The sequence below is a fragment of the Polyergus mexicanus genome, unplaced genomic scaffold (genome assembly GCF_030449975.1).
Source record: "Polyergus mexicanus isolate NDT 795.1 unplaced genomic scaffold, iyPolMexi1.0 SCAF_3, whole genome shotgun sequence".
Taxonomy (NCBI): domain Eukaryota; kingdom Metazoa; phylum Arthropoda; class Insecta; order Hymenoptera; family Formicidae; genus Polyergus; species Polyergus mexicanus.
In genome coordinates, this window is record NW_027223323.1 from 10,516,214 (window position 1) to 10,543,810 (window position 27,597).

Here is a 27,597-nt window from a genome sequence, read left to right on the forward strand (position 1 = left end):
ATCGTGTTGATCGCATTTGCTGGACCTTAACACCTACGCACATCCCTGAAATCTCATTCGCGCTTGATTAATCCATTATTTGCTAAAAAAAATTATCTGCTAATATGCTGATATAAACATTATCTATCTATAAAATGCTGAAATAATAGTTTTAAGGGAGAGAGAAAGAGAGAATCGTAATAAATAACATTTATTTATAAACAGATTACATATCGTAAAATTAAGTAAAATGCCATATTAATTATAATTTTTTTATAATATCGCACTCGGTGACTTACGAACGCGTATAACGTCGAACGGTACATTACGATACACGAATTGTTTAATTTAGCATAAAATAACGTGATACCGTTACTACTAAAAACATTATACAAAGTTTTTTTACGCGTAAAGCACCTTGTGATCTTTAACTTATCCATTGCTTTTAATCTCGAGATTGGTTGGGACGGATAAACGAGTTCGCGAACTCGTCTCTTCACGAAATGAAAATGTTTTATTTCAAATACAAGTTTTTCTTTCATACATTTTCGCGAGCATCACCATTCGCTATCGAGGTATATCGCACTCTCTTGCTGTCTGAATCGAGCAACGGCTCGATTTTCTTCTGGAGTTTCGTCCGTTGTAGATAGAGCAGAGCGCATACTAGGGCGATCAGCACCATCGAGAGGAAGCAAAGTAACACGGTTGTTCCTCGTCGGGTGGAAACTAGCAATTTCGGTGTGCAATCCTTTGTTTCGTGAAAGTCGTGACTTGTATTTCCTAATAAAAAAAAGCAGAAGAATGTAAATTTCCATCCTCGTATGTAAAAAAAATTAATATTCAAAAGTACCTTCATAGCACTGTAAGCTAGCCTTGTTTCGAACGAACACCCTCGTCTTTTTTATCTATTTGATGAACGGATTGAGCTTGCAGGAACACTCGAAAAGATTACCGGTAAAGTCCACGGTCAGACCGATCGTGCTTACAATTAGCGAGATTGTCCATGGTATGAAGATCGTGCTCGAAAACCCTCATGAATTTATTTCGTCGAAGATCCAAGAAGCGCAGATTGTGTAGACACGACAGATTAAAGTGGAGCGCACTCAGAGCGTTATTGCCGAGATAGAGATCCAGGAGATTCGGTAGATCGCAGAATACATTGGCGTCTCGAAACTCCGAGATCTCGTTTTGCTCCAAGTAAAGTTTTATCAATTTCCTGAGATTACTAAAAAAATAAATTAGAAAAAATGTTATATATTCTTTTACATTTTTTTTCTCTTTTTTTACCTGTTGACGAAGATATCGTGAAGCGTCGACGCCAGATTCCTCGGTGGACCGTCCTCGAAAGCGTCGAGCGTCAGTCAGATGTAGCTCCAGAAGGGAGACGAAATTGGAGAACACTCTCGGATGGCTTCTAGCGGGGTCCAACGAGAGCTCGTTGAAATCAAGTATGAGACGTTCTACATGTTGCACGTGGTGATAGGCCTTCCCGCGGATTTCGCGTATCTTATTGTTCGATATATCGGTCACTCTCAGATACGGCAGGCTGTCCAGAGTGCCGAACACGTTCCACGGCAGTTCCTGCAGCTCGTTTCCCGTAAAGATAAGCACCTAATAAGTCGAAAAAAATACAATGTTACGCTATGTATATCACGTCTCCTTAATCTTATCTACGCTACGCACTTGCGTGTCGTTGGGAAAATGCGCCAGAGGAGACGTATCATGGAAGTCTGCATTCGTGCAATTCGCGACGTACTCATAATGGCCGTCGTAGCACGTTCTCAGACAATGACAGCGATTTTTAAAAGCCAGGCCGCACTCGATCTTGGATGATTCCAATGTCTCCAAAGAGTGAAAATTCGGATCGTTGCAGTTGTTGATCGATCCGGCGATCGACACAGATATGAGTAAAAATGTCGAACAAAGAAGGATGATTCTCATCGTGGCTGTTGACGATGACGTTCAGACGATCTCACGGATTTGGAGTGATTTCGGGCTTACATTTATGAACATTCGACTGAATGTGTCGCTCAGGATTATCAGTCAAGAAGATCTTCACGTATATCACGCTCTTTATCTATAAATATAAATTCATATGTGCAATCATCGACTTAACTATTTTAAAATAAGTAAAAAAAAGAAAAGGAAGAGACCTCCTTTTTATATCTAATATGATCGATACAAGCAAGACTCGCAGCAATTCTAATCGCTTCATGTTTTAATAGCTCAATAATTAAACAGAGATGATAAATTAGATCACAAATTCACGCGATTGCACTCTGATGTTGCGCCATCGTATCTATCGGCAATTTAAAGTTTTAATTTCGAAGTAGGTCGCTCAATCATATCTTCGACTTGAAAAAAAAAAATATTGAACTGGCTCACCCACGCGATAGGTGATGTCGAGCAAGAGGAAAACCGCCTTCGCGCTAGACTCTTTTGGATATTATACAGACGACATGAAATATATCACGCGTGCGATTATGCGGCGTGATATGTGACCGTGGCACGGTTACACTTGGCAGCGTTGGCATTGACAAAAAACATATTAAAATTACGGCTCTGATTGATAATCATAAATGAAGGCACACGTAGAAAACAAATGGCCAATCAACTTTATTTTCCGAGTTTTAAATAAAACCAACTGTTTTCCCCCTTCAATCGGCATCCTTATTAATTAATTAATAAGGTGGAAAAATCTCATGCTTGTATCGCGATGGTACCACTTTATAAAAAAATTTCGTTTTGATATAATTAGTCAAGCACGTGTTTATTTATTCGATTTCTGATTACACACTCCTCTCTGCGCGCTTCAAATTTTATCATCTACTGAGCCGTGCAGGAAATTTCTAAGTATTGAAAGATCCAGGGTTGGGAAGTAACGCGTTACAAATTTTATTTGTAACGGAAAAAGTAACTTCGTTACATTTTTCGGTAACGAGTAACGAATTTAACAGTTACTTTTATCGTTACTTTTTTCAGATTTTTTGATTTATTTAAGATATTATTCTTGCTATTGTGCATGATAAAATTTTTATCTTAACCGTAAAGCCGTAAGCAAATCGACCAATTAGCATTCTTATTATGTTGTAAAAATGCTTGAATGTGATTGATCAACTTATGGCTCTTGCAGACCAGTGCGATGACGCGACACGCGATATCCAATGAGAGCTTTATCTTTTCGGAAAAGCAGAGCTCTCATTTACTACCAGTTCTAAGTACCTTGCAACGAAAATTAGAAAATCTCAATAAATCTGACCTTATAGATTGGAGATTGAATTGAAAAATATTATTTTATTTTAAACTATTGATTCAAAAGTATTAATTTCAATAAAACAAACAATGTCGCTTAATTTACTATATTTGATTTTAGATTTCTTACAATATTTGAAACAAAAAAATTAATAATAGCAGCATGTTTACATCCAAAATTTAAGTTAAACTGTTTAACCGGAGAAAAAAGAAAACGTGCTGAAAATTATTTCCGATCAACTGAAAATTCTTCAAAAGCTGGAAAATCTGACGATCACGATGATTTTTTCATTTTTGAGCAAAAAACGGTGCAAAATGAATCTGAACAAGAAGAATTGCAACGGTTTTTAAAATCAAATAATTGTAATATAGAAATGTTAAACGACTATCCAAAACTTAAAAAACTTTTTATTAAATATAATACAGCTCTACCAAGCAGTGCATCTGTAGAAAGAATGTTTAGCATCGGTGGCTCTGTATTAACACCACAAAGAGGGCATTTAAATGATGATACTATGGAGCAACAAATTTTATTAAAAATTAATAAAGAATTTCGATAAAATTTAATCATTTATTTTGTAATAAACCTTGAATGAAATCTTGCTTACAATTTTTTAAAAGTTTTTCTTATGCAAAATAATTTATTAGTTTGTATTGTAAAAAAGTAACGGAAATTGTAACGATTCGTTACTTTTTAGTAACTGTAACGGTAACGAGTTACTTTTTAAAATTGGTAACGAGTAACGGTAACGAGTTACTTTTTAGAAAAAATAACGGTAACGGTAACGAATTACTTTTATAAAGTAACTTTCTCAACCCTGGAAAGATCTCACTTATTATTCCTCCCGCATGCCAAAGGAAAAAAAGAAACTCGTCGATCCCCGTATGCTCCGAAACAGGAGTACACCGTCGAATTGTGCGTTTCACGTTATGAAAGAAAGAAAGAGAGATCTGTCCTGCGAACAACACCGACCAGAAGCACACATCACGTTTCGGTAACTTTCACCAAAAATCGAGCTGTACCGGGCTTATCAGGGTTCCCCAGGACCTTAGCCTTAACGTTGGTGCCTACCTGGTTTATAGTACGGGGTGCAGATGGCTTCCTGTTTCCTTTCCTATTTCGCACCTCGATCTAATCTTTCCTGATATCATTCCCGCCTTTAGCGTCGTCCTCCATGACCTTATCCTTATCCCTATCCTTGTTCTTTTCCCTAGAATCTGGGGCTGTTCTAGGGGGAGCCAACTGAACATTTGCAATAACCCTAGGCCCAGTTCTGGGGATCCGCAGGAGTCAGGGTTTTTCTTTGCTCCCCTGCATTTCATTTCCTGTCTCACTCTCCTCCGTTCTACCCAGTTTCCTAAGTTCAACCTTTCTTCTCATTAGATCTTTAATTTTCTTATTAATCTGTCCTATTTCTTCTCTTTCTTTTCCAGGTCTAGATGCAGCGGATAATGCCAGCTTCTCGGTTCCAGGATTCCGGATATTCATCTCGGAGTCTTCAGCACGTTCCCTCTCAACCACAAGTAAGTCTACAGGTAATGCTTTTTCTTCTTCTAGGTTCCTATTGTTTTTTTCCTCGATAGTTTCATCCTCCTCCATGGCTTCCATCATCTGCTCCCGATTTTCCTTTTTAGCCTTCAATTCAGTCCGTCTCAAACTCTTCCTAGCCTTTCTCCTATCTTCCTCCACTTCATCCAGCTTGTCCCGTAGTTCCATAACTTCTTTCCTAAGACTCTCAACCAGGTTTCTCATGTCGTCCATCTCTCTCTGTCTTCGAAGTTCTTCCATTTTATGTTTTTCTATCTCCGCATTTAGCTCTCTATTCTTTGATCTTAGAAAAGCCAGATCCCCAGTAGCCTCCGCCTTAAGAATAAGGGTGTTTATGACTTCTTTAGCTCTTTCTAAGTCTTTCTGCATCTTGCCGCTAATACCGCCCTGTAAATTTTTACTTTTGGCGCGCATCCTTTCAACATTGGCCAAACAATCTAAGCCAACGGCCCCAGCATTAATCGCCCCCATAATTTGAAGGTCCTGCGGCGCGAACTCTTGTCCATTATCCTCATCTTCTGATGATATAACGACACCTATGTTTTTCTTAGCCCTGGCTTTAGTAACTTTTCTAGGGATACTCTTATCTCCTAGATCGCTTCCTTCAGACTCCGTTGACATCCGGGTTGAGGATGCGTCCATACCCTGCCAAAAATGGTCGATTAAAACCGATTAAAACATAATCCGTTTTAATCGGTTTTAATCGGTTCAATCCGCGCCCGGATTAAAAAGTAATCGATTTTAATTTCGAACGAATTATAATCGGTTTTAATATCGCTTTCGCGGATTATTTCCAATCCGAAATCATTACATTCTAATCCATATTGTTGTCAATCCAAATAAATACAATAAAATCGAATTAAATCGAATTAAATCCAATTAAATCGAATTTTTCATGAATATTGGATTTGACTGTGTGTATATAAATAAAGAAACAAAATTGTATTTATTACAAAATTTTATTTATTATTGAATTTCAAATATATTCGGAGGTTTGCATAAATATCTACAATATCCTACATCTATGTGAATAACCTTGCTTTTGACATCGCTTATGGGAATTATTGAGCTGTGTACATAATCTTCTAATTCTATCCTATCCATGTACGACACATTTGTTGGAACTAATTGTAATTTTTGATATTTGCATGTGACATTTATTATTTAATAAAATGATGTGTATTATCTGACCATATTCGCCTGAATGTAACTGAATCATTGTATCGTTCGTCCTTCTCGCTTTGCGATACTTCTGGCTGTGAAATACAACGCCTCTAACGATGCATTTTTTATATGCTTTATACATTTTATCATCGCATTTTACTCTATAGCATTTGCCAATGAAAACGACATTGTTGTCATCATACGTGTAGGATTTTGATAAATGTTTACATTGAAATAAATTTGTGTAGTAGTCACGCACGGCAGATTCATCACAGTAATCTACATTATCCGTTAGAAAGTGCAATATGTCCAAGGACTTTTTCGATATTTGCTGATCAATTCCGTTTGGACCATTCATACATTGTTTTAATTTATATATATTACTCTCAAAAGGAAATGTAGAAGTCGACCACAAAGAACCCGTTTTTTTTACCGACTGCACTATATGCAATAAATTGTGCACATTAAAAGTCATCTTTTGTCGTCCATAGTACACTTCAAAATAACCTACAAACTTCAATAAATCGTATTCACACTGTTTTAGTTCATTTGCAGTTATTTCAGTTTTTAACAATACGTACAAACTATTTACAAGTAAGGAATAGTGCGTAAATGCATCCTGATTTAAAACACCGTTAGGGCATGGCAAACTATAATACAAAATAGCCATGACTTTTCCGCTGATGCCTTCCACTTTGCCCGATCATGTAAAGATTCCGGAAGTCTATGAATATTTTGAGTCGGTTTTATTAAACTCAAGCGTTTGTTAATAGTATCTCGCTCGGCTTTATTCAATTTAAAACACGACTTAGAATCCGAAGCAGTCCACTGATTCCAAATGTATTTGCTTACACCACAGAGAATACCATGCATGTATTCATAGGCAAATGGCCAAACCATGTCAATTTGTGGAATTTGAGATACTGAGATATCAACTCGTACGCCCATTTCACTGCTTTTCTTTAAATCACGCACAAGTTGAACATTCTTGTGATGACTGTCAGCAGTAAAGGTGGATCATGTTCACGTATGGGATATCTTATTCCATGTATTTCTGCGATGTATTCTCCGGAGTGGTAGCACCAACTGCAGCCATATCTTCCGTTAAACTGCACTCTATTTTGCATGATTGGGCGGCAGACGGAATCAACGGAACACGCTAAGGGGCAGAATTTCATAACAATTTTTTTATTATCAGGACCACGAACAGTAATACCGTTATTGTAAAGGTAAGAAACTTGATCATTGAATTTTAAAAAATACAAGTCCAGTAATTTACTGTTCGGTTCGTGAGTGCACATTAGTAGCCCGGCTAAAAGAACGTATTTAAACCTACTCTTAGGTGGTAAACAATTTAAAATTATTTGTAGTGGCCAAAATCCTCGTTTCCCACTTTTAGTTAAAGGGGCGCCATCAGTACTGTAATTGAATGTTACTATTAAATTAACATCTTTCTATAAATTTCACTGTCGTAAATATCTGTTATAATATTAAAGTTATTAGCATTACTTTTTGATGAAATAAAATCGAATATCTCAGCTTTGGTTGCTTCGTGAGAAAAAAGCATTTCTAATTGATATCTTACATCAATTGACATGAAGTAATTATTATAGATGTCAATGAAATTATATGTTTTTCTCGACAAGAGTCACACGTTACTGATTGTTTTATAAAGTTATTTCTCGATGTCGAATACATAATTTTGGTGTGACACTTGTCGCAGAAATAATGATAAACTACTTTGTCGTCTGGTGGATCGAATGCTTTACCTAAAATGTATTTGGAAATATTAATTTTTTCGGATTTTGGCCCGGCCAATAATTTTATCATGTTTATAAGTGCAGATTTTCCAACGTCTGACAGTTTAAATCGGAACGAAAATGCGACGACTAATGTCATTATGTCTCGTATTGTCAAATTGGACTCTGAAAATAATACAATATCGTCGAATGTGATATCGTCTTCTTCTTTGCTCCTCAATACGTTTATAGTTATCATCCACATCGCTTCCGGTAGTATAACTATCTTCGTCATCTTCTGCTACTTTTTTCCTCGTTTCACTTTCGTTGTCGTCACAGTCTTCCGTTATTCTATTATCCATACTTTCTTCGTTATTTATTTCATTTTCATCGTTGATGCAACCCATGTCACTACTGTTAAATTTATTATTACTGTTAATTGTGTCGTCATTATCTTCTTCATTTCTTGTTGTCTTTGCCATACATGGGGAATATTGCATGGTTATTCGCAACATTATCAGATCTCCCGCTGCAATCCCCAAGTTTTTCGGGAGTGTTATTGCAATTGTCTTGAGTACAAGCAGTATTTCTAATGCCTTCATGGACTCCAGTATTATCTGTATAAGAATTATATAATTTTGAATTGTAATGTAGAGTAAACCCAGTTATAAAAATTAAGCGATTGTTGTAAATAGATGAAGTGTATTTCAGAAATGAGGAAAATATTGCGGAAGTTTATATGTAATATTTTCTTAATTTTTTGATATATTAGAAGTATCCAAATATTTTATTAATTTCGTAAGTATACTTTATTTATTTATAACAAAAATAATCCCAGACAGCACAAAACATCCTCAGGATCATCCTGAATATGTCCAGGACGGTTCAGGACATTTGTAGGATGTTTTAAGATATATTATTATAAATATATTTATAAAAATTTAATATGCATACATAATTAATTTTAGTTGTGTCGGCTATTTAATATAATTTAGAAATCTTAAGTATTATAATAAGTATTAATGTCCTATAAATGTCCATTGGATAACCCCTGGATGTCTGTAGGATATATCTGCCCTGTCTATTATATTGGATGTCTTTTGAATTTCCAGAGGACATATACATGTGCAATTAATTGTTAACATTAATTTCGTTAATATTAATAATTGAATTTGATGCGCACATTTTCATATATCCAAAATTATTATTTATTTAATATTTTATGAGAAATGTTACTGTTCGCAACATTCCAAAAACTTTACAAACAATAGTATTCAACCGCTAGTTCGTTTGTTTACCGCTATGCGACACGCAAACTCGTATTTGAGATTTGGTCATGAGAATTATATAAAGCTTGCAAAGAGCAACTGACAGAAAATTACAAATGTAATTATTTTCTATCAGTTCAATTTCTGATGCAATCCCAACCCCTGGATGTCTGTAGGATATATCTGCCCTGTCTATTATATTGGATGTCTTTTGAATTTCCAGAGGACATATACATGTGCAATTAATTGTTAACATTAATTTCGTTAATATTAATAATTGAATTTGATGCGCACATTTTCATATATCCAAAATTATTATTTATTTAATATTTTATGAGAAATGTTACTGTTCGCAACATTCCAAAAACTTTACAAACAATAGTATTCAACCGCTAGTTCGTTTGTTTACCGCTATGCGACTCGCGATCAGTTCAATTTCTGATGCAATCCCAACATAGGAAATTCAGATATTGGATTGTTTAGAAAATATTACACAACTCAAACCCGGGAGCCAAACCTAAAATATTCATGTACATCACGAAAGCCTCAAATATTAAAGAACGGTGAACTATTTTTAATATTAGATTTTTAATATTGGCAGTAAATAACAAAACATAATTTTAATTTATATTTAAATTTTAAAATTTGCTCCTTGAAACATACGAAAAATATCCCTAACGTATCCTATAAAAACCCTTTGGATGTTCCACAGGATCTCCCTGGATTCTCCAGAGGTTAATATACGGTTATCATTTACTCTTCCTTAGGATATCCAGAGGAGATCTGAGGATTACAATGGGATATCCTGAGGATATCCTACATGTATGTCCTGGATGCCCTTTGGACATCCTAAGGACATCCTTGTGCTGTCTGTTAACAGAGGAAAAAAAATAATTGTGCGTACCTCTGAAGTCCGAAATTTTTCAATAAACACACATAAAAACAATCCCAGATAGCCAAGAATGTTAAAATCACGTTTTGCCAAAGCTTTGCGACAAGGTTTGCTTTAATTTTGACAACAATTGTCTAGCAAACGTTTGTCTTGTTTTGGTTTGTCAAAAAGTTTGAAGCAAATTGACGGCAACATTTTTTATCTCACGATGCTGTAAATAATAGAAAAAGGTTTGCTCGTAAATTTTACGCAAAGAAGAACATGCTATTCACGGTGTAACACAAACTTTACATCAATTAGTAGCAAATTTTATTATACACGCTATAATAGCAAATTTACGACAAGAACAGAGCAAACCTTATTGTACACAATATGATAACATATTTACGAAAAGGACAGAACAAAGTATACTCTGGCACAACGAGATGCAAAATTCACGCAAATAACAGAGCAAGTCTTATCATGCATGGCATGACAGCAAATTTACAACTTTACTTTGTTACAAACTTTACAAAAATATAGTATTCAGCCGATAGTTGGTTTGTTCATCGTTATGCGACGCGCTATATTCATCCATCTCGTATTTGATTTTTAGTTATGAGAAGTATATAAAGCTTGCAAAAAGCAACTGACAGAAGATTAAAAATATAATTATTTCTATCAGTTCAATTACTGATACAATCCCAAACATAGGGAATTAAGAATACTGATTGTCTCTCTTAGATCGGACAGATAAATGTCTAAAAAAGTTTAAATCATCCGTTTATTGTTTACTTAAAATGTAAATATATATATATATATATATATATATATATATATATATATATATATATATGTATATATATATAAAATTCATATATTCATTATATTATGAATACATTTTCAATTATTTATATATTATCATCATCTCATAATTATAATAAATGCCACCTAAGACTCTTGTCTGCTCGGTCGCATATTCTTAAACGATGCGTCAGAAAACATGATGGATTGCTTCACAAAAAATATTCCTCTCTGCGAGATTTATCATTCCTCAGAGTTTGTCGCAGAGTTTCTGAATCATCCTATACAGAGAATTATCACAAATTTGCTATCAACTTTGTGCAAAGTTTGCATCATTTTGCTTGCTGGAAATGTTAAGTATCGCGTGGAGGTGAACAAAAAAATGTGCTCAGGAATAATTATGTTATTAGGAGGTACGTAATGCACATTTTGTTTTTTAACAAAATTATTTTTTTCAAAAATATGTAAATAATATACCTTTTTATTAAACCCACCATACAGTACGAGTATATCGCAAGATTGCCACAAAACTTGCAGCAGCAGTCTTTTTTAAAAAAAGTTTATTGCATAATATGCAAATGTTTGGTAAGATAAGAGGATAAAATATATCAAATTTACTTTTCTCATTTATGATGATGATGATGATATTCTTTATTGTTCCCCTATGGGGTTACAATTCTTCCTCCATATCTACATCTTACTTTACACACTTATATTTAACGCTTTTGTACACATATACACACGCTTCCTATCCCTCTTTTCGCTCTTGTCCCTCCACTTGTGTACTTTACTTATCCTTATCCTATCCTCTTACATCCTAACTCCGCGTACATAATGTGTGAAAATCTTTTTTTGAAACATATGGGAGGATGGGACCCGAGCGGAATCGAATCTGGAATTTTTCGATTACCGGCCTGCGACTCTACGCCCGGCGCCACGCATCGCCCCTCTTTTCTCATTTATATATTACTAAATATAACTATGAATAATAATAAATTGTCATAAAGATTATATGTATATATATATATATATATATATATAGAGTTAAGAATAAAAGTTGAGCAAATAATAAAATATAATTAAATGTAAATAAGATTCTCAAATTAGAAATCTATTAAAGGGATATATTGGCAATAAGAGCCAGGCGCAGTTATAAAGGCGCAAAAATGTATATTATAGAAACTCAACGTTACATAAATAAACGCAAAGCGGACGTTTCGGCTAATCTTTTAGCCATCTTCAGCGGAACACATTAAATTAAAATTAACCGGAAGATAGACTACCTCGCACAAACACTCGCAATACATTAAATTAAAATTAACCGGAAGATAGACTGCCTCGCAAATTCATAAACATTAGTAGTAGAACTAGGAGAGTTCTAACGCAGGTCCTCCGAGGGGAATGCGGGTCGAGGGGAAACCTTGCGGGCGAGGGGGCATGACGTCACGCGGGCGGAGGGGGATTTTGGTGCCGCGGGGGAATGATATCACGCGGGTGAAAGCCGATAAGGAACAATCATTCGTCCAAAGTCCTCCTTTTCCTTTACTTAATAAATATAGCATTTCTATTGATTTGTGATAAATGCTTGTATCTATATTTATCACATTTTTCTATGCTATTTGATAAATATTATTTATCAGTATTAATGTTTGATTATTTAAAAAATATGACAGTATACATATATTATTATATTATATTTATATTATATTACAAACAAATAGTGTCTCGCAAGATTGCACGTGCGGCCGAATCGGCGCGGTGTATTACAAAAGCGGGTTATTATATTTATATTATATTATATTATGAACAAATAGCGTCTCGCAAGATATAATGTTGCTTTCATGTATAGCACAATAATAAAAATCAAATAAGATTTGAATATGTTAAACATAAAAATATATTTGATATATACATGAAATTCATTACTTTTTTAACACTTTCTATACTCTCTTCTATATTTCTTTCCGATTCTCAATCGATCAACATATGTACATATCAATAGATATTAAAACTATCGCGTGATACGAACGCCAAAGCGCCCGAGTCCCTTTGGAAGAGAAAGTGGAATTTTTTGGTAGAAAACTAAAAGATACCGACTAGATAATAAAATTCTTCTAACGAAATACCCATATTATTATTATTATTATTATTATTATTATTATTATTATTACTAGATTTTAAAAATGTCGATTATTTCTGTGCTTCCTTCTTTCCTTTTCCTACTCGTGCATGTCTCGCGCTATCCTTCTCCCACACCCATAGAATGCTTTCCTTTTCCTACTCGCGAACGCCTCGCGCTATCCTTCTCCCATCCGGTCGCGCCACAATTACATATCTATCTTATAAGTGGGGAAGGGAAGGGAAGCGAAAGAAATAAACATTTTTTTCTTTTCATTTTTTTTTTTAGCACATTTATTTATGTTAAAATACATCACCTTGTCTCAAGGTTTCAGACAAAATTTCATCCACAGCATAAGCTAATAGTTCGCAATCTATGATAGATGTTTTATCAAAAACATCGCGCAAGATTTTAACAGCGTTATCTTTCTCGGCGCCAAACATATTACCTTGCAAATTAACGACAAATCGATCGAAACTCTCATTTACAGCTTCTAAATTCTCACACAGCTTCAAATATTCATGATTAACACAGTGTTCGAGTTCGAATAAGAAAAATATAGTTGACGGTTTCATGTACAAGCAAGAATCGCGTAACGTAAGTTTTACAACACTCGTATCGTGTATTTTAACAATCTCGATTGTTAAATCGTTAATCCATATTGGTGTATGATCGGGCGTTTGCACAAGTCGTTCAACGTCCGCTCGTTTCAGCATTAGCGATTCCCATGTGTCAATAGATAATACGATTTGATTGCCTCGGTTATCGCCAAGATGTAATTCCACGTAAGATGTGATTCCACGCTGTGATTCAACGCTGATTCCAATATCCAAGTATTTATACGCAGTGCGCGTCAAAGCGAATCTGCGTACCAAAATACGTGGTATACAACGAGGTTTACCGTGTCTGAAAAATACGATTAAATATGAAATAGCATGGAAAAAAAAAAAATATATATATATATATATATATGAAAATTTGTGATACTTACAAATCAAGCGGTTTCTTGTACGGCCTAATTTCATCTCGAGGAACGTAATAATTCATGCGTCTGCCACCGTTGCTGTTTCCTTCGGCGGAGTACATTTCTCTAAGTTATGAGAAGTAGAACGGTTGACGCGACACTGATCGTGTAAAAACTAACCGATAATACGCTTATTTTCAAAAATATGATGTGGTGGGAGATTAATGCTCAGAAAATTTAGGAGAAGGGGCAACGATCAATGTTAAAAGAATTCTTAGAAACAACTTCTGAGGAAAGGAGTGGGGAGAATAAGAAATAAAAAACATTAAATACGTTTACACATTTTATTTATAAAAATATTTTTTTTTAACGTTGCAACCACCAGTTAAATATTTTTAATACATTCTGTAATGCACAATTCTTAACATGTTTTCCACATCGTATAGTATTAGTAACATCTAGATTATTTAAAGATTCAATATCTTCGTAATCAGCATCCAAAGTCTCGATGATTAGGTTTTCTCTCGCATAATTCTCAAGTAAATCCACCAGCCATTCTCGTTTCTGGCATCCCTTGACGTACACGAGAGTCGACGTATCGCCATTCTCTTCTGTTCCAAGCACGGCTGATGTAATCAAGCGTTTAGCCATGCTGTACGGTACGTTTCCGTCTTCCCATCGTAATCCATGGTGATTCGCGATCAGCCAGGAAGCACACGATTTGTCGGATTTTGTGAGGAGATTCCATGGTAGGGGGTATGTAAAAATGTAATGCGCCAGAACGGTCCCCTTTCTCAGCACCGCCACCTCCTTTACGACAAATTTCATCCCGATGAAGAATCCTTGTAGGTCCACGAACGTTGGTACGGACATGACGTTTTTTTTATATCAGCACGTCGAAAAGAAGAAGACTGCGATTGATCCTGATGTATTATAGATTTTATATCGTCTCATTCTCCCCTCCCCCCACACTTAGGTGATTTTGCGCACAACATTGGTCAACGGGTTGTACTGAATCACGCGATCGTGTATGATGAGGCAGTACGCTGTGGTATTCGGCGGCACGTTCTCCTTACACTCGAATTCCAATCTCACATCCACGGTTGCGCTTTTGACCGATTCGTTTTGTCGAGAGCAATCGATGATCACGAATGGACCGTTACGTAAAAATTGCGTGACGGTGAGACTCGGCTCGAGATACTCGTATCCGTAATAATTTTTGCAGAAACGTTGATACGTGTCGTACAAAATCGACCATCTGTTTTTATCGAAATCCAGATTCATATCGTCGTACGGATAACATTCCGAGTTCAGATAGAGTTTCACGTTGGTCAATTTGCAGTCGTCGAATCGACTCGTATCCTCAGACATGACGTTCTTTCGACCTGTCTGCAGAACGAAAACAACGTATCGCGGCTTCTCCAGCTGAGTCGCGGTCTTAATGGGCCACGAATGTTTGGTTGTACGCTGCAATAGCGGAAATTCGTACAGATCCCACGAGCGGAAACCCATACTGAGGTATTGTCCGCTTTCCAAGGCACGCAGCATCGATAACTTGTTAATCTCGTTCAATACGACGTGCGGCATTCGCCATTGTATCTTGAATATGTCGATCACAGGCTCCAGCACCAAATTTCCAATCAGGCAATTGTTATCGTTGCGCGATCGTATTAAGATCAATTCGTGACGAGCGTTAATCACCACGCGCCTGTAATCCTCGCAAAATCCCAATAACATGTAGAGCGGTACGCAAAAATTAAAGTATCCATTCGTGTTAATAGGCGAATCCCAGCCGGCGTTTCTCATAATCACGGTTCTATCGGATGATATCGTTACATAGTTCTTGAGTGTGCTGGTTATTCCCACATTTCTGCTACGATCAATCTCCACACCGTCGAGTTCGTATCGAATCTCATCAAACATGAACGCGACGCAATTATTCCCCAGTACAACATCAAATCCTTCAGCTGGTTTGTTTATCACTAATTTTCCCTCGATGTACAGAAAACTCTCATACGGCAAAGTATACAGATCCTGTTGTTGTATGGGTATTCGTATCTCATCGCTGTGCTCAAACGTCGTATTGGCGTACGGGTTGTACGTGTGAGTCTCGATCTTGACGATACGATCGTCAAAGACCGGCTCACCTCCGATATTAAGGATATCGGTCATGTTTTCTTAGATATTTCGCACCGCGAATCCCAAAGATTGTAAAAATTTAACGTTCGATGCGTTGAGCTTCTTTCTGATCTTTTTAGCGCAACCTAATGATGATGATGATGATGATGATCGGATGATATCATCAATCGGTACCGTAAAGATATTATTATCTTTCGCGTGTTTCGAGTCGTTCAACACGAGCATCTCATGTATCGCACGCTAATTTTGTCGCCGTCGTACGTGCAATCTGATGGTAATCTCTTCTCCTCGAAAATCGAGCAATCGTCCGTCTTGATCCGCGACGCGTATCGTTAGATCCGTAATGCTCCGCGCAATGATCGGCAGGTAAATGATCTGCGCCGGTGTTTCCGATATCTTATATCCTGGCGGAACGCTCGGTGAAAATTCATGTATCGTATGAACGCGTTTGCCGTTGCTGAATGCACCCGCGGTCACGTTACACTCTACGCGGATAATGTTTACGTTGATGATATTAATCGGTATGTCCGATTGATACCACTGTTTCGGCTGCAATATACGCTTCGACGAGAATCCCAGCAGCGATCCAATATTGTTAGGTTTGTTAAAGTTTACTCTGAATGCGCACTTGATCTCGCTATTCATCGTATTGTAATTAGCACGGAGCACTATCGGGTATTCTACAGCCTCGTCTTCGTCACCGTTCGCTCGAACGGTCTCCTCTCGCGATATCACCGTGATATCACCGCGATTGTCGGAGCGAACTACGCGTCGCGGGCGTTTCCGTGAAATTGCACGTTTCAAAAACTCGTGTATTGCGTGTATCTCGTACGATCCCTCGGGAATCGTAATTTCCGTGTCATCTTCATCGAAATAAAATTTATTATTCGAGGAATTCACGTTCGATATCGTATGATAAGTTTCAAAATTAGTTAGACCGAGCTCGTAATCACCGTCGCTCAAATCTACAGCTGGATGGTAGTGTGCCGCGAGGACGCTACTCTTCCCGGTTAGCGTGAAAGTCATAGACATGTCGACAAAACTGTTTAACGAATACTGAGTCTTAACGGCGCATCGTCAGGCTTTAAATTCACACCGATTGTCGTCGACCGTTCGGAGAAACCGCAGACACAATTGTCCGCAGATGCTTTGATCGTAAGTTTGAAAGGACGTGCGATTGTACTCGATCTTCGTAACGTACCGTCCGAAATATCGCACCAATTCATTCGGCGGTCGAAGATTACCAAAACCGTCGAAATATATAGCACGATTTCCCCTCTTTGCGTACGCTACCCAATGAGTACCCGGTCCTTTGGTGATATCCAAATTCACGATGCCGCTCTCGTTTCGATATATACCACCGATCGGTAACGAATCACGCATGAAAACCCCTCTAAAGTACGGTATACGCATACGTTTCGCCAATTGTTCTAATTGTATGTTTGTTGTCACACCCGTGGGCATTTTTAGCGTCTTTTCGACGTTTTTTTTTTTTTCTTCGTTGCTACTCCTTGTCCGCGTTTGTACGGACCGAGATACAGTCCCTGTCCGTATTTATACGGAGCGAGATAAAGTCCGCTGCCTTCCATCGCGCGATCGTGACGTTGCAGCTCCTCCAGCTGACGGCGCGCGGCTTTGCTGTCGTTCACCGCCTTAGCCACGCCGGCTGCTCCACCGATCAAGGATCCGAGCGCGCCCAACATTGGTAGAATCGGCAATACACCGCCTCGTTTCGCTGTCGGAAGTATCCGTTTTTTCGTCGACCTTTTCCGCGTAGTCCTCATCTTCGTCTTCGTCTTCGTATTCGTCTTCGTCTTCATACCCATACCGATTTTTGTCTTGGTTTTCATCGCTGCCCAAACAGCTGTGGCTGCGGCTCTCTCACCGAGAGTCGAATCTTTCGCAACGATGCGTTTTCGCGCTCTCTCGGCGAGTATCTTGTCAGCCGCGTGTCTCTCGGTGAGATCGTTGCTCCGGGAGTACGCTATATCGTGCTCGCAGCACGCCGCGTCCAATGGATTTATACCCCGATTACCTCTCGCCAATCGTTTTTCCAAATGAGTGCCCGGACCGCAAAACTGATAGCCGGGAATATGTAACTCGAAAGGAAGTGCGTTTATCGCACGATTTAAGAAACCACAACCTCTTATAATTTTTGCTGGCATTTGTCACAATTTTTTATTAACGGTGCTGGACCGTCGATGTGCGTTCGCTGCCACGGTTGATTGTAATGTTCGTAACAGCGCCGATATTGTTGAACCTCTGAGTCAGCTTTTATATGTTCGGGAAGCTTGTCCCACATGTAGTGGACGTGATCGCCGCACATTCGCAGCAGAACGACTTTCGGCACAAATTGTAACTGTTCGGCGCTCAAATTGTAAATATCGGAAGGTCTCAACAGCAGCACGAACATTTTTGTTACTGAGCGATTTGCGGTTCCGCGCATCTATAAATAGGCGTTCGATCCAGCATTCCTCAGTCGGCAGTGTGAAAATGAAATTCGTGCGACAACCTTTGGCGATACGCGTGACGAATTGCGACGACAGATTACGATCGATGGGGGACAACGCGGAGATGCGCAAGCATGGTACGATGCTACCGACTACTATACGCGCGATCGTTTGTGGCCCCTCGAATTGCGGTAAAACCAACGTTCTAATAAGCCTGCTGGAAAGTCCGCACGGTGTACGTTTCGAAAACGTGTACGTGTACTCAAAATCGTTGCAACAACCGAAATATCGATATCTGGAAAATTTGTTGACATCGATCGATGAAATCGGCTACTTCACATTCTCCAACAACAGTGACGTCATTCCACCGAGCGAGGCGCGTCCAAACTCGATCTTCGTGTTCGATGACGTGGCATGCGATAAGCAAAATGCGGTGAGAGAGTACTTTTCAATGGGTCGACACTCGAGCGTCGACTGCTTTTATCTCTGCCAGACGTACGCGAGAATACCTAAACATCTGATACGCGACAACGCGAACCTGCTGATCTTGTTCAAACAGGATGGTACCAACCTGAAACACGTGTACAACGATCACGTGAATACCGATATGCCGTACGATGAATTTTGCGCGTTGTGTTGCGATTGTTGGCAGCGCAAGTACGGATTCGTAGTAATAGACAAGGACAGTTCGCTCAACGATGGTCGATACAGAAAAGGATTTAACGTGTTCGCGATACCGCAAAACGATTAGTCGTTGTCGATACTTCGTCGGGGTGAAACGTGAAAGAGAGATTGACATTTTTGTTTTTCCGCGATGGCTGCGATCGATAAGAACGAGGATATTCGCGAGCGCGAGAAGATTGCGAGGGCAATTGTGAAAACTAGCGAATCGATTCGCAAGAAACATCGCGCTTTGAAGACCGGTAAGATCGAGGAGGATATCGTGTTGGATAGACGCTTTAGACCTCTCATCGAGCCGTTACAAAAGATCGTCGACAACTCTAGCTCGATCGCGGTGAAGAACGAGCCTGCGAGTAACACCAACGCGGGGATCGAAGCGTTGTCCATCCCGAAGCGCGAGAAGGATGATGATGATGATGATGATGATGATGTGCCACCGCAAAAGAGAAAACGATCAAACGTCAGGTCGGATCGCTCACCGACACCGCATAAATCGAAACGATCGGACGCTCCACTGGATGTACCGCTGATAACCTCTACACCGTCCGCGTCAATGAGAACTATACAACCTACGATGCCCGAATTATTCACGAGCCAGGATGTTTTTGAAACCACGGACGACTCGCTCATGACATCCGTTCGAAATCAGTTGCAAACACCGGAAGGTCAAGAAACATTGCGAGATCAATTAGGTCCACTGGGTCAAAGGTACATCTGGCCTATTTTGAGCGGCGATCAAGAGAGCGGTATAGACAACGTGTACGGTGTTTATCTCGGCAAGAATGGAATGATGTTCGGTAATAAACGTTTTGACGTGGACAACGCGGATAGCATAATTATCGATGGCATACGATACGTCGGCACACCTGGTCTTTACGAGCTGATCTTTAAGAAATTTCCCGATGACGTCATCTATACGGTGGATGATAAGCAAACGTACAAGAGCATGCTGTTGACGACGAGCGCGCATAAACGCAATCACGATGCGCACGGTCGATTACTGAGTAACAGGGGATACAAGTACAAAGAAATAATCGCAAAGTTGATACCGATCGAACCCAAAAGAACAAAATCTGGAAAGGGATTATTCGCGCCTCGCGAAATGACGCTAACCGATAACAAGATTGACTACGTGCACTGGGACGATCCCAACGAGCTGGTGGATCGTCTACGATTGCTGGATGCTTCGCACCAAGCGGGTCACAACGGTCACGACAACGAGATTTTGTCGATCATCGAGGAACTTCGCGAAGCCGGCATTATTATAAATTAAACGGTGTCTCGACAAAACTAATCAATCGATCGACCGACATCGCTCGCATCGATGATGCATATCAACAAATTTGGGATATCCGAGCAGAGTAACGACGTGACGAACGTCATTTCGTACCGTCGATGGAGTGGATTAATGAAAAGTTTCGTGCGCGATAACGCTCTGTGTCGCACCGTTACGGACTTTGACGCGAGGTCGCGCAAGATTCGTCGTGTAGCGCAACCTGTGGCTGATACCGACGTCGTCAACAAACTGTACGTGGATCATTGCGTTAAAACGTTGAGAAATCAACTGAAAGAGTCAGACGAGAAGCTTGCTGCGTTCGAGAAAAACGTGCGTGCGTTACAGACTCTGATAAACGAGCTTCGGCATGCGAATATCGCTAGATTAGAAACGCCAACGAACGACGACGAAACGTCAACGAACGCTAACGAAACGTCAACGAAACGACGACGAAACGTCAACGAACGCTAACGAAACGTCAACGAAACGACGACGAAACATCAACGAACGACGACGAAACGTCAACGAACGCTAACGAAACGTCAACGAAACGACGACGAAACGTCAACGAACGCTAACGAAACGACGACGAAACATCAACAAACATCAACGAAACGACGACGAAACGCCAACGAAACGCTAACAAACGACAACGAAACGTCAACGAACAACAATGGACAGCAACAAACGGATCAAGAACGACTACGAACGGCTGACGAATGACAGCGGACGACAACGAACGGTTATTGGACGGTTATCTAACAGTTCAGGAACGGGTCAGGAACGGCTACGAACGAATCAGGAACGACTACCAGACGGGTCAGGAACGGCTACGAACGGCTATCGAACGGCAACGAATGGTAGCGGATGATAAAGAACGACTATTGAATGACAATAAACGGAAATAAACGACTATTATATGGTTAAAAAAAAAAGGTTAAAGATATAAATCATAATGTAATTTCTTTGCACATATTATTACGCGCCGACTAGCCGTACCACTAAAAACATGACATCGTTAAAATCCAACGGACGTAAAAATATCGAGAAGCTACGACTCGTCGAGGAACTGCATGCTTCGGCGAGAAGAAATTTTCCCCGAAGACGCGTCATAGTGCGGGGTTACGATGACCTGTGGCAAGCTGACATCGTCGAGATGCGTCCGTACTCTCGTTTCAACAAAGGTTACCACTACATACTCACCGTCATCGATGTGCTGAGCAAGTACGCGTGGGCTGTACCGCTCAAGAGTAAAGGTGGAAGTGAGACGGCTGATGCTATCGCTGAGATAATTCGAGATAGTAAGAGATGCCCGAAAAACATGCAAACCGATATGGGAAAAGAATTTTATAACATCGACGTACAACGTCTCATAAGAAAACACGACATCAATCATTATTCCACGTATTCGGTGTTGAAGGCATCGGTTGTCGAACGATTTAATCGCACGTTAAAGAATGACATGTGGAAAATGTTTACGCTGAACGGAACTTACAAGTGGGTTGACGCGTTGCCGCGACTCGTGTCGGATTACAACGCGCGCAAGCATCGCACTATCGGTATGAGACCTATCGATGTTACCCCCGCGATAGCCGATAAACTTTTAAATACAGTATACAGCAATGTAAAGATTGCGGCACCAGCAAGATTTAAAGTAGGTAACCCGGTACGCGTTAGCAAGTATAAGACGATCTTCGAGAAGGGTTACACACCAAATTGGACCACCGAGGTGTTTAAGATTATTAAAGTGCAGCGTACTAATCCCGTAACCTATCTACTCGAGGACTATCGCGGAAAATCTATTGCTGGAGCATTCTACGAATACGAGTTGCATCGCGCGACTTATCCGGACGTGTATCTCGTGGAGAAAGTACTGCGCAGAAAAGGTGACGAGGTTTACGTGAAATGGTTGGGATTCGATGGATCGCACAACTCTTGGATACACAAGGACAATGTGATTTAATTCATACAAATTGTATTTTATTTTAAACATATAAAAATATGAAATACATATAAAGTATCTGAAATATGTAAAATATATACAGCATATAAAATATATGTAAGATATATTCAGCATGTAAAATATAAAATATAAAAGAAAGATAGAATTATATTTATTTTGTTTTCCCGACACACACACACACACACACACACACACACACACACACACACACACACACACACACACACACACACACACACACACATATATATATATATATATATATATACATTATATTATAAGGGTATTCGGAAATGTCCCCACGGTAGCGTGTCGGTCGAATCAGGTACGATATATCGCTTGTCGTCGTACGGACTCAGAGCAATTTTTGTCTCGCTGATTGTATACACTTCGTGCAATTTGGATCTTATGCAAGACTGTCGTCGAGTCATCTCAATTTCATCGCGCAGACACCGCGTGTAATCGTCGAACGTTATCGTTCTCGCTACGACGTTACTCTTGACGCCTTTAACCTTTTTTGTATCTTTTTTATTATCTACTCGCAATGCATACATTTTTGCTCTAAGCCCGACAAATTCAGTCATGATCGCACCATTATTCTCGTCCTTCATCAAACCCGGCACTTTCTTGTTCTCGAGCGGTATACCGTACGCATTGTTAACCGGATAATCGCTCGTGTCAAATTTAGCAATATCGCGTTTCATGTTCTTGTACACATCCTCGCACTCGATGTGATAAATTAAACTATCTGTATCGGTGTACATTATTTTACATTTCTCTCGATATAACGGTACCATGTATTCGTGATGAAATTCATACAAACACGTTTTAGAAATGTCGAGGATGCACATGCCGACGTAGATCGGTTTATTGAATTTTATCTCGAATTTGCGCAATTCGACAGCGATCAAATTTTCCGAAAAGACGCTCCTGCTGTGAAAATTTGGTGTCGCGATCATCGCCTCCGCGCCATATCGTCCGTCCCACTTTGTTAATAATTTTACATCGACGTGATTGCGCACGTTTTCCATAGTTTTACCGAATACCGCGTTGTTCATTAACTTGTACAGATTTTTCTCGAAATCGTTTGTCGCGCGCGTTCTAAACCGGGTGTTGAGTTCGATGTAATCGCGGAGCCATGCGGATTGAACGAATTGCAATACGCGATGTATCTTTGCGACGCGAAGGCCGTGACGCGTGCATTGTTGCAGGTTGCGATAGTGTATGACATAACGCTTCTTATCGTATAAGGTTGCGAGGAGTTTGTCTTGCCGCTTGCCGGGCGGCTTATCGCGCGTCGGACAGAACGGTAGGTCAGCGTGCGCATCGTGAAGATGTTGTGGATACTCTAGATCAACCTCGAGAATATAACCTATGGGCGAATCCGAAGCGATTGCGCTAACGTCAAAGTCAGAGATATCGTCGACCCATCGAAATTCGGCATAGGGTAGCGGTTGACACATCGCCCAACCGTACAAGTTGTTTACATCGAAATACATCATGTACGATGACGGTTTCGATGGATCGTAAGACTGCGTGTACTTGTTATTGGCTCGCGCGTATCTGCCGGAACATTGACTCAGGCCACCGCGTATTCCCCGTTCGATAAACATAACCATATCGATATCAGTAAGTAATTCGAACGTAATATTCGTATGTTTTAACATGGCGTCCCACGTATATCCGGGAAGAGTATAATAATACGCGGGGTCGAGCCCATAACTCTCGATACATTTGTCGCGGAAATTTTCAAAAATATCTGCCAATAACAAGACATCCGTTTTTAAATACAGATCGCTGTATTCGCCCAAGGTTCGTAGGGAGAACCGCCTCCAGACGTTTTCAGCGTGCGCGTAATCGCTCTCGGATACGGTGTCACCGGTCAAAGAACTGTAAAATGATTCGCGCGGTGGTAAACATGTATCGTGCAACCTATCGACACAGTCAATGTATTCGTATGGGAAAATACCTTTTCGCGTCAATAAATTGAACTCTTCAATTGATAAATTTTGAAATTCCGATTTTAAAATTTGAAGTTTATCATTATTTAAAAACGATGCCAATTTTTCGAGACTAGTACTGAGAAATTTGTATGAATCGATGAACCGTAACTTTATATCGTTTCGCCAATCTGATTTTTCAACGGTATCTTTAACTTTAACATGTTTCGTGAATGAAATATACTTTTCTTTTGTTATCGGTAGTACGTCGATCGAGCCTTCGAACGCGGTAGCTATTTCTTTGATGATAAAATGTGAATCGTAACCGGATAAATTGTGAAATACTATGGGAATGCAAAAAGAGTCTTTATAATTTAAATTGCAGTTTGAATGCGCGGGACCTCGATACCGCCCGGTAAGATGGCAATGATCGCGTACGCGTGTATCGTCTTGCGCGAACGGTTTTTCGCAAATGTGACAGTGTGTCGCGCTGTGAAATTTTTCCCGCTCATCTCGCGTTAAATTTACCATAGGGACATTCATGGTTAAAATAGTTTTTACGCGTTGCGCTAAATTTTTTAATTTTTCTACGAACCACGAAACGCAATCGGTACTACGGCGAGAATGATACGCGGATAACGATTCGTCGTACGAACAATGTACATAATAAGCTACGCTAAATTCTTGATGATGCTGAAACGTGTACGTAGACGTCCTCGGATCACCGTCGGTCTTCCTCAGCACGCACTCCAAGTCGGCGTATACGACGAAGGGAAGTCGCTCCTTTCTGTTGTAGTTGTTGAACGCGAGCCACTTGTCTTTATCGCTCGGTAACCGGATGGCGCACTCGTTCATTTCTCGACAATCTACAATGTGCGACTGCAACTTGTCGTCCGATCCAAAATAGTGTAAACATCTGTAAAAAAAAAAAAAAATGGAAATAATTAATTTTTCTATCGTATATATATATATATATATATATATATATATTACATTTTTATTAAATATACGTACCGATCGCAGATATATTTTTGGCCATTACGTTTGCTCAGTTGCGAGCTCACGAGGCGGGATAAATTCTTGATCCACGCGAAATGTCCGAGGTCTTGCGAATCTTGTATATACAACAAGTTGACGTGTCTATCCTTCTTTTGCTCGCTCAGACGTATCGGGATAATATTATTCTCTTTCTCTTTCTCGATGCAGTATACATTTATCGAAATGTCGTTATAAAGTTCAAATTTTTTAATTTGACTCAATGTCATCGGAAATTCAACGTTCTGGAGATTTAGCACTGTCGTATAATGTGGATACGAAGACTCCCGACCTACGTCTCGTGCAGCTGGATACAAAGCAGCGACCACTGCCCACGCGAAACATGCATTGTCTTTGGATTGCACGTTTATTACCGCTCTCTTCATTGTTATTTCTCGCGGTAATTTAATATGGCACCCCGCGCGCATTGGATTATATTTATTTATATTTACAGTTAAATCGAGAATTCGCGACAATGCCCACCCGCTATCGCGTTCTTGAAATTCTTCGAGCGAGGCAAGCGTGGGCTCGACGACGCGTCGCTCGTACCACTCGTGTAAATCGGATGTGCGAAAGAGTTCACAGTTTCTCGTATTTACACTTTTATTTGCCCGTTTATCACCCGACACGAATTCACCATTGAACACAGTGTTCACTTTCACATTAAAGTGTTTTTTCAGCACATTTTTCACGTGTTCGAGCACAATGTCTTTGGCGTTCTCGAGAAATTGACGAGGCTCGATGTGATTATAATTTATAACCGCACCAGTCAATATACGGCTCTCAAACGCCGTATCAATCTCCCGCCAAATGAGTCTTTCCGCGGTATTGCAATCACCACTGTAATTACCACCACTATATATAAATTGTCTCTCTAATCGAGTCCTCGCACCCTCGAGTCGCGCGATTCTGGCCACCAAAGATTGCCGAACTCCGATCGAGAGCCGCGGACGCTTGATACGACTGGATTCCTCGAGCTGTTTGATAAATTCTTCGCATCGCTGCGCCCATGCAAAATACTCGCCCAAAGTGGCGACTTGATGCGACAGCTCCAACAAGTCACGTTCAGTCTGCTCGGAGTTTTCCATGTTTTTTTTGTTTTACTGTGTACAAATCGGACATATGTTGCACGGCATTACCTGATATAATGCTTGTCTGCAATTGGAGCAGGATCGACCACTTATTACGTCGTACAGTTCAGTTACATGCTTCCGAACAGCATACATGTATCCATAGTCAGTGTCTGCTATAGCTATCATACACGAAGCACATACAGCATAATCACTACCCGTAGAATAATAAAAGTATATGGCACAAAATTTTGTACGTCCGTTCAACGCAATAATTTCTGAATGAAACACTGTCTTCTGAACAATTTCCGTGAGGTCCTCGCTTTGATCGCTGTTGTAATCACTGTCGTCTGATAATGCGTGATCTTCATCAGACGACTCGTCTAGTATTGCCTCAAAATTATTTATTTCCATCCTTCGCAGATTGGCAGAGTGTCAAAAATCTGGTCACCGTTGAACACTTGACACACACAAAAATTATAAAGAATCCACTATACTTTTTAAACGTAAAATCTGATCGCCGTCGAACACTTGGAACACAAAACTTTTTTAACCGATGTATACACTTTCAAATCGTGTACTACTATAATTTTGACACCCTTCGTTCTTCATTTATATATATTTCATCTATCATCTTTAAACGGCTCTTCTTAGAAAAATTGCGTGGGAGTAAGGTCTTTCTAAGGTTTAACGAATTGGATTTGTGCATAAGTGGGGATCTTCCAACTTTAATAAGTTAAAAATCATGCCAGTGTTCTCATTAGACGGAGTGTTTCTCCTACTTTTCGTATTTTACTCGTAGTGATCGTCGATTGGTGAGTTTGGATATCGGTTCGAGGGTTCCTTCGCACGTGATCATGTTAGAGAAAATTCTATTTTCTTATGAGAAAGGAAAGAAGGAAGCACAGAAATAATCGACATTTTTAAAATCTAATAATAATATGGGTATTTCGTTAGAAGAATTTTATTATCTAGTCGGTATCTTTTAGTTTTCTACCAAAAAATTCCACTTTCTCTTCCAAAGGGACTCGGGCGCTTTGGCGTTCGTATCACGCGATAGTTTTAATATCTATTGATATGTACATATGTTGATCGATTGAGAATCGGAAAGAAATATAGAAGAGAGTATAGAAAGTGTTAAAAAAGTAATGAATTTCATGTATATATCAAATATATTTTTATGTTTAACATATTCAAATCTTATTTGATTTTTATTATTGTGCTATACATGAAAGCAACATTATATCTTGCGAGACGCTATTTGTTCATAATATAATATAATATAAATATAATAACCCGCTTTTGTAATACACCGCGCCGATTCGGCCGCACGT

At 39.3% G+C, this 27,597-nt stretch overlaps 6 protein-coding genes and 1 pseudogene across 6 annotated transcripts; 1 reads left to right on the forward strand and 6 right to left on the reverse strand.

Annotated features, from left to right (window-relative positions):
* Nucleotides 1–281: 281 nt before the first annotated feature.
* LOC138931635 (phospholipase A2 inhibitor-like) lies at nucleotides 282–2,492 on the reverse strand. The gene is given in 7 exon segments (XM_070292608.1): nucleotides 282–759; nucleotides 830–951; nucleotides 953–1,204; nucleotides 1,267–1,331; nucleotides 1,333–1,590; nucleotides 1,663–2,056; nucleotides 2,365–2,492. Coding segments are annotated over 6 exon segments (1,197 nt in total). The 5' UTR covers nucleotides 1,921–2,056; nucleotides 2,365–2,492; the 3' UTR covers nucleotides 282–517.
* A 2,030-nt stretch (nucleotides 2,493–4,522) lies between these two features.
* On the reverse strand, nucleotides 4,523–12,756 carry LOC138944939 (uncharacterized; annotated as a pseudogene).
* Nucleotides 12,757–13,047: 291 nt separating this feature from the next.
* LOC138944940 (uncharacterized) lies at nucleotides 13,048–13,831 on the reverse strand. Its single transcript, XM_070316012.1, has 2 exons — nucleotides 13,737–13,831; nucleotides 13,048–13,651 (listed from the first exon to the last, which is right to left on the reverse strand). Exons 1-2 carry the CDS (start codon nucleotides 13,829–13,831, stop codon nucleotides 13,048–13,050), a joined length of 699 nt encoding a protein of 232 aa, XP_070172113.1.
* An 850-nt stretch (nucleotides 13,832–14,681) lies between these two features.
* LOC138944948 (uncharacterized) lies at nucleotides 14,682–15,881 on the reverse strand. Its single transcript, XM_070316032.1, has one exon. It carries the CDS (start codon nucleotides 15,879–15,881, stop codon nucleotides 14,682–14,684), a length of 1,200 nt encoding a protein of 399 aa, XP_070172133.1.
* Nucleotides 15,882–18,954: 3,073 nt separating this feature from the next.
* On the forward strand, nucleotides 18,955–20,854 carry LOC138945013 (uncharacterized). The gene has a single exon (XM_070316167.1). It carries the CDS (start codon nucleotides 19,113–19,115, stop codon nucleotides 20,250–20,252), a length of 1,140 nt encoding a protein of 379 aa, XP_070172268.1. The 5' UTR covers nucleotides 18,955–19,112; the 3' UTR covers nucleotides 20,253–20,854.
* Nucleotides 20,855–22,473: 1,619 nt separating this feature from the next.
* On the reverse strand, nucleotides 22,474–23,837 carry LOC138945012 (uncharacterized). Its single transcript, XM_070316166.1, has one exon. It carries the CDS (start codon nucleotides 23,835–23,837, stop codon nucleotides 22,494–22,496), a length of 1,344 nt encoding a protein of 447 aa, XP_070172267.1. The 3' UTR covers nucleotides 22,474–22,493.
* A 614-nt stretch (nucleotides 23,838–24,451) lies between these two features.
* On the reverse strand, nucleotides 24,452–26,677 carry LOC138944954 (uncharacterized). Its single transcript, XM_070316049.1, has 4 exons — nucleotides 26,333–26,677; nucleotides 25,173–26,284; nucleotides 24,687–25,074; nucleotides 24,452–24,502 (listed from the first exon to the last, which is right to left on the reverse strand). The coding sequence occupies exons 1-4, from the start codon at nucleotides 26,675–26,677 to the stop codon at nucleotides 24,452–24,454; spliced, it is 1,896 nt and encodes a 631-aa protein (XP_070172150.1).
* Nucleotides 26,678–27,597: the final 920 nt, after the last annotated feature.

Coding starts and splice junctions, on each gene's coding strand:
- LOC138944940 (XM_070316012.1), bottom strand. CDS start 13,831: ATGTACTCCGCCGAAGGAAACAGCAACGGTGGCAGACGCATGAATTAT. Junction 13,652..13,736: donor TACAAGAAACCGCTTGATTT/GTAAGTATCACA, acceptor CGTATTTTTCAG/ACACGGTAAACCTCGTTGTA.
- LOC138944948 (XM_070316032.1), bottom strand. CDS start 15,881: ATGACCGATATCCTTAATATCGGAGGTGAGCCGGTCTTTGACGATCGT.
- LOC138945013 (XM_070316167.1), top strand. CDS start 19,113: ATGGCTGCGATCGATAAGAACGAGGATATTCGCGAGCGCGAGAAGATT.
- LOC138945012 (XM_070316166.1), bottom strand. CDS start 23,837: ATGGTTATGTTTATCGAACGGGGAATACGCGGTGGCCTGAGTCAATGT.
- LOC138944954 (XM_070316049.1), bottom strand. CDS start 26,677: ATGGAAATAAATAATTTTGAGGCAATACTAGACGAGTCGTCTGATGAA. Junction 26,285..26,332: donor GCAGACAAGCATTATATCAG/GTAATGCCGTGC, acceptor TAAAACAAAAAA/AACATGGAAAACTCCGAGCA. Junction 24,503..24,686: donor TAACCATGAATGTCCCTATG/GTAAATTTAACG, acceptor GCATTCCCATAG/TATTTCACAATTTATCCGGT.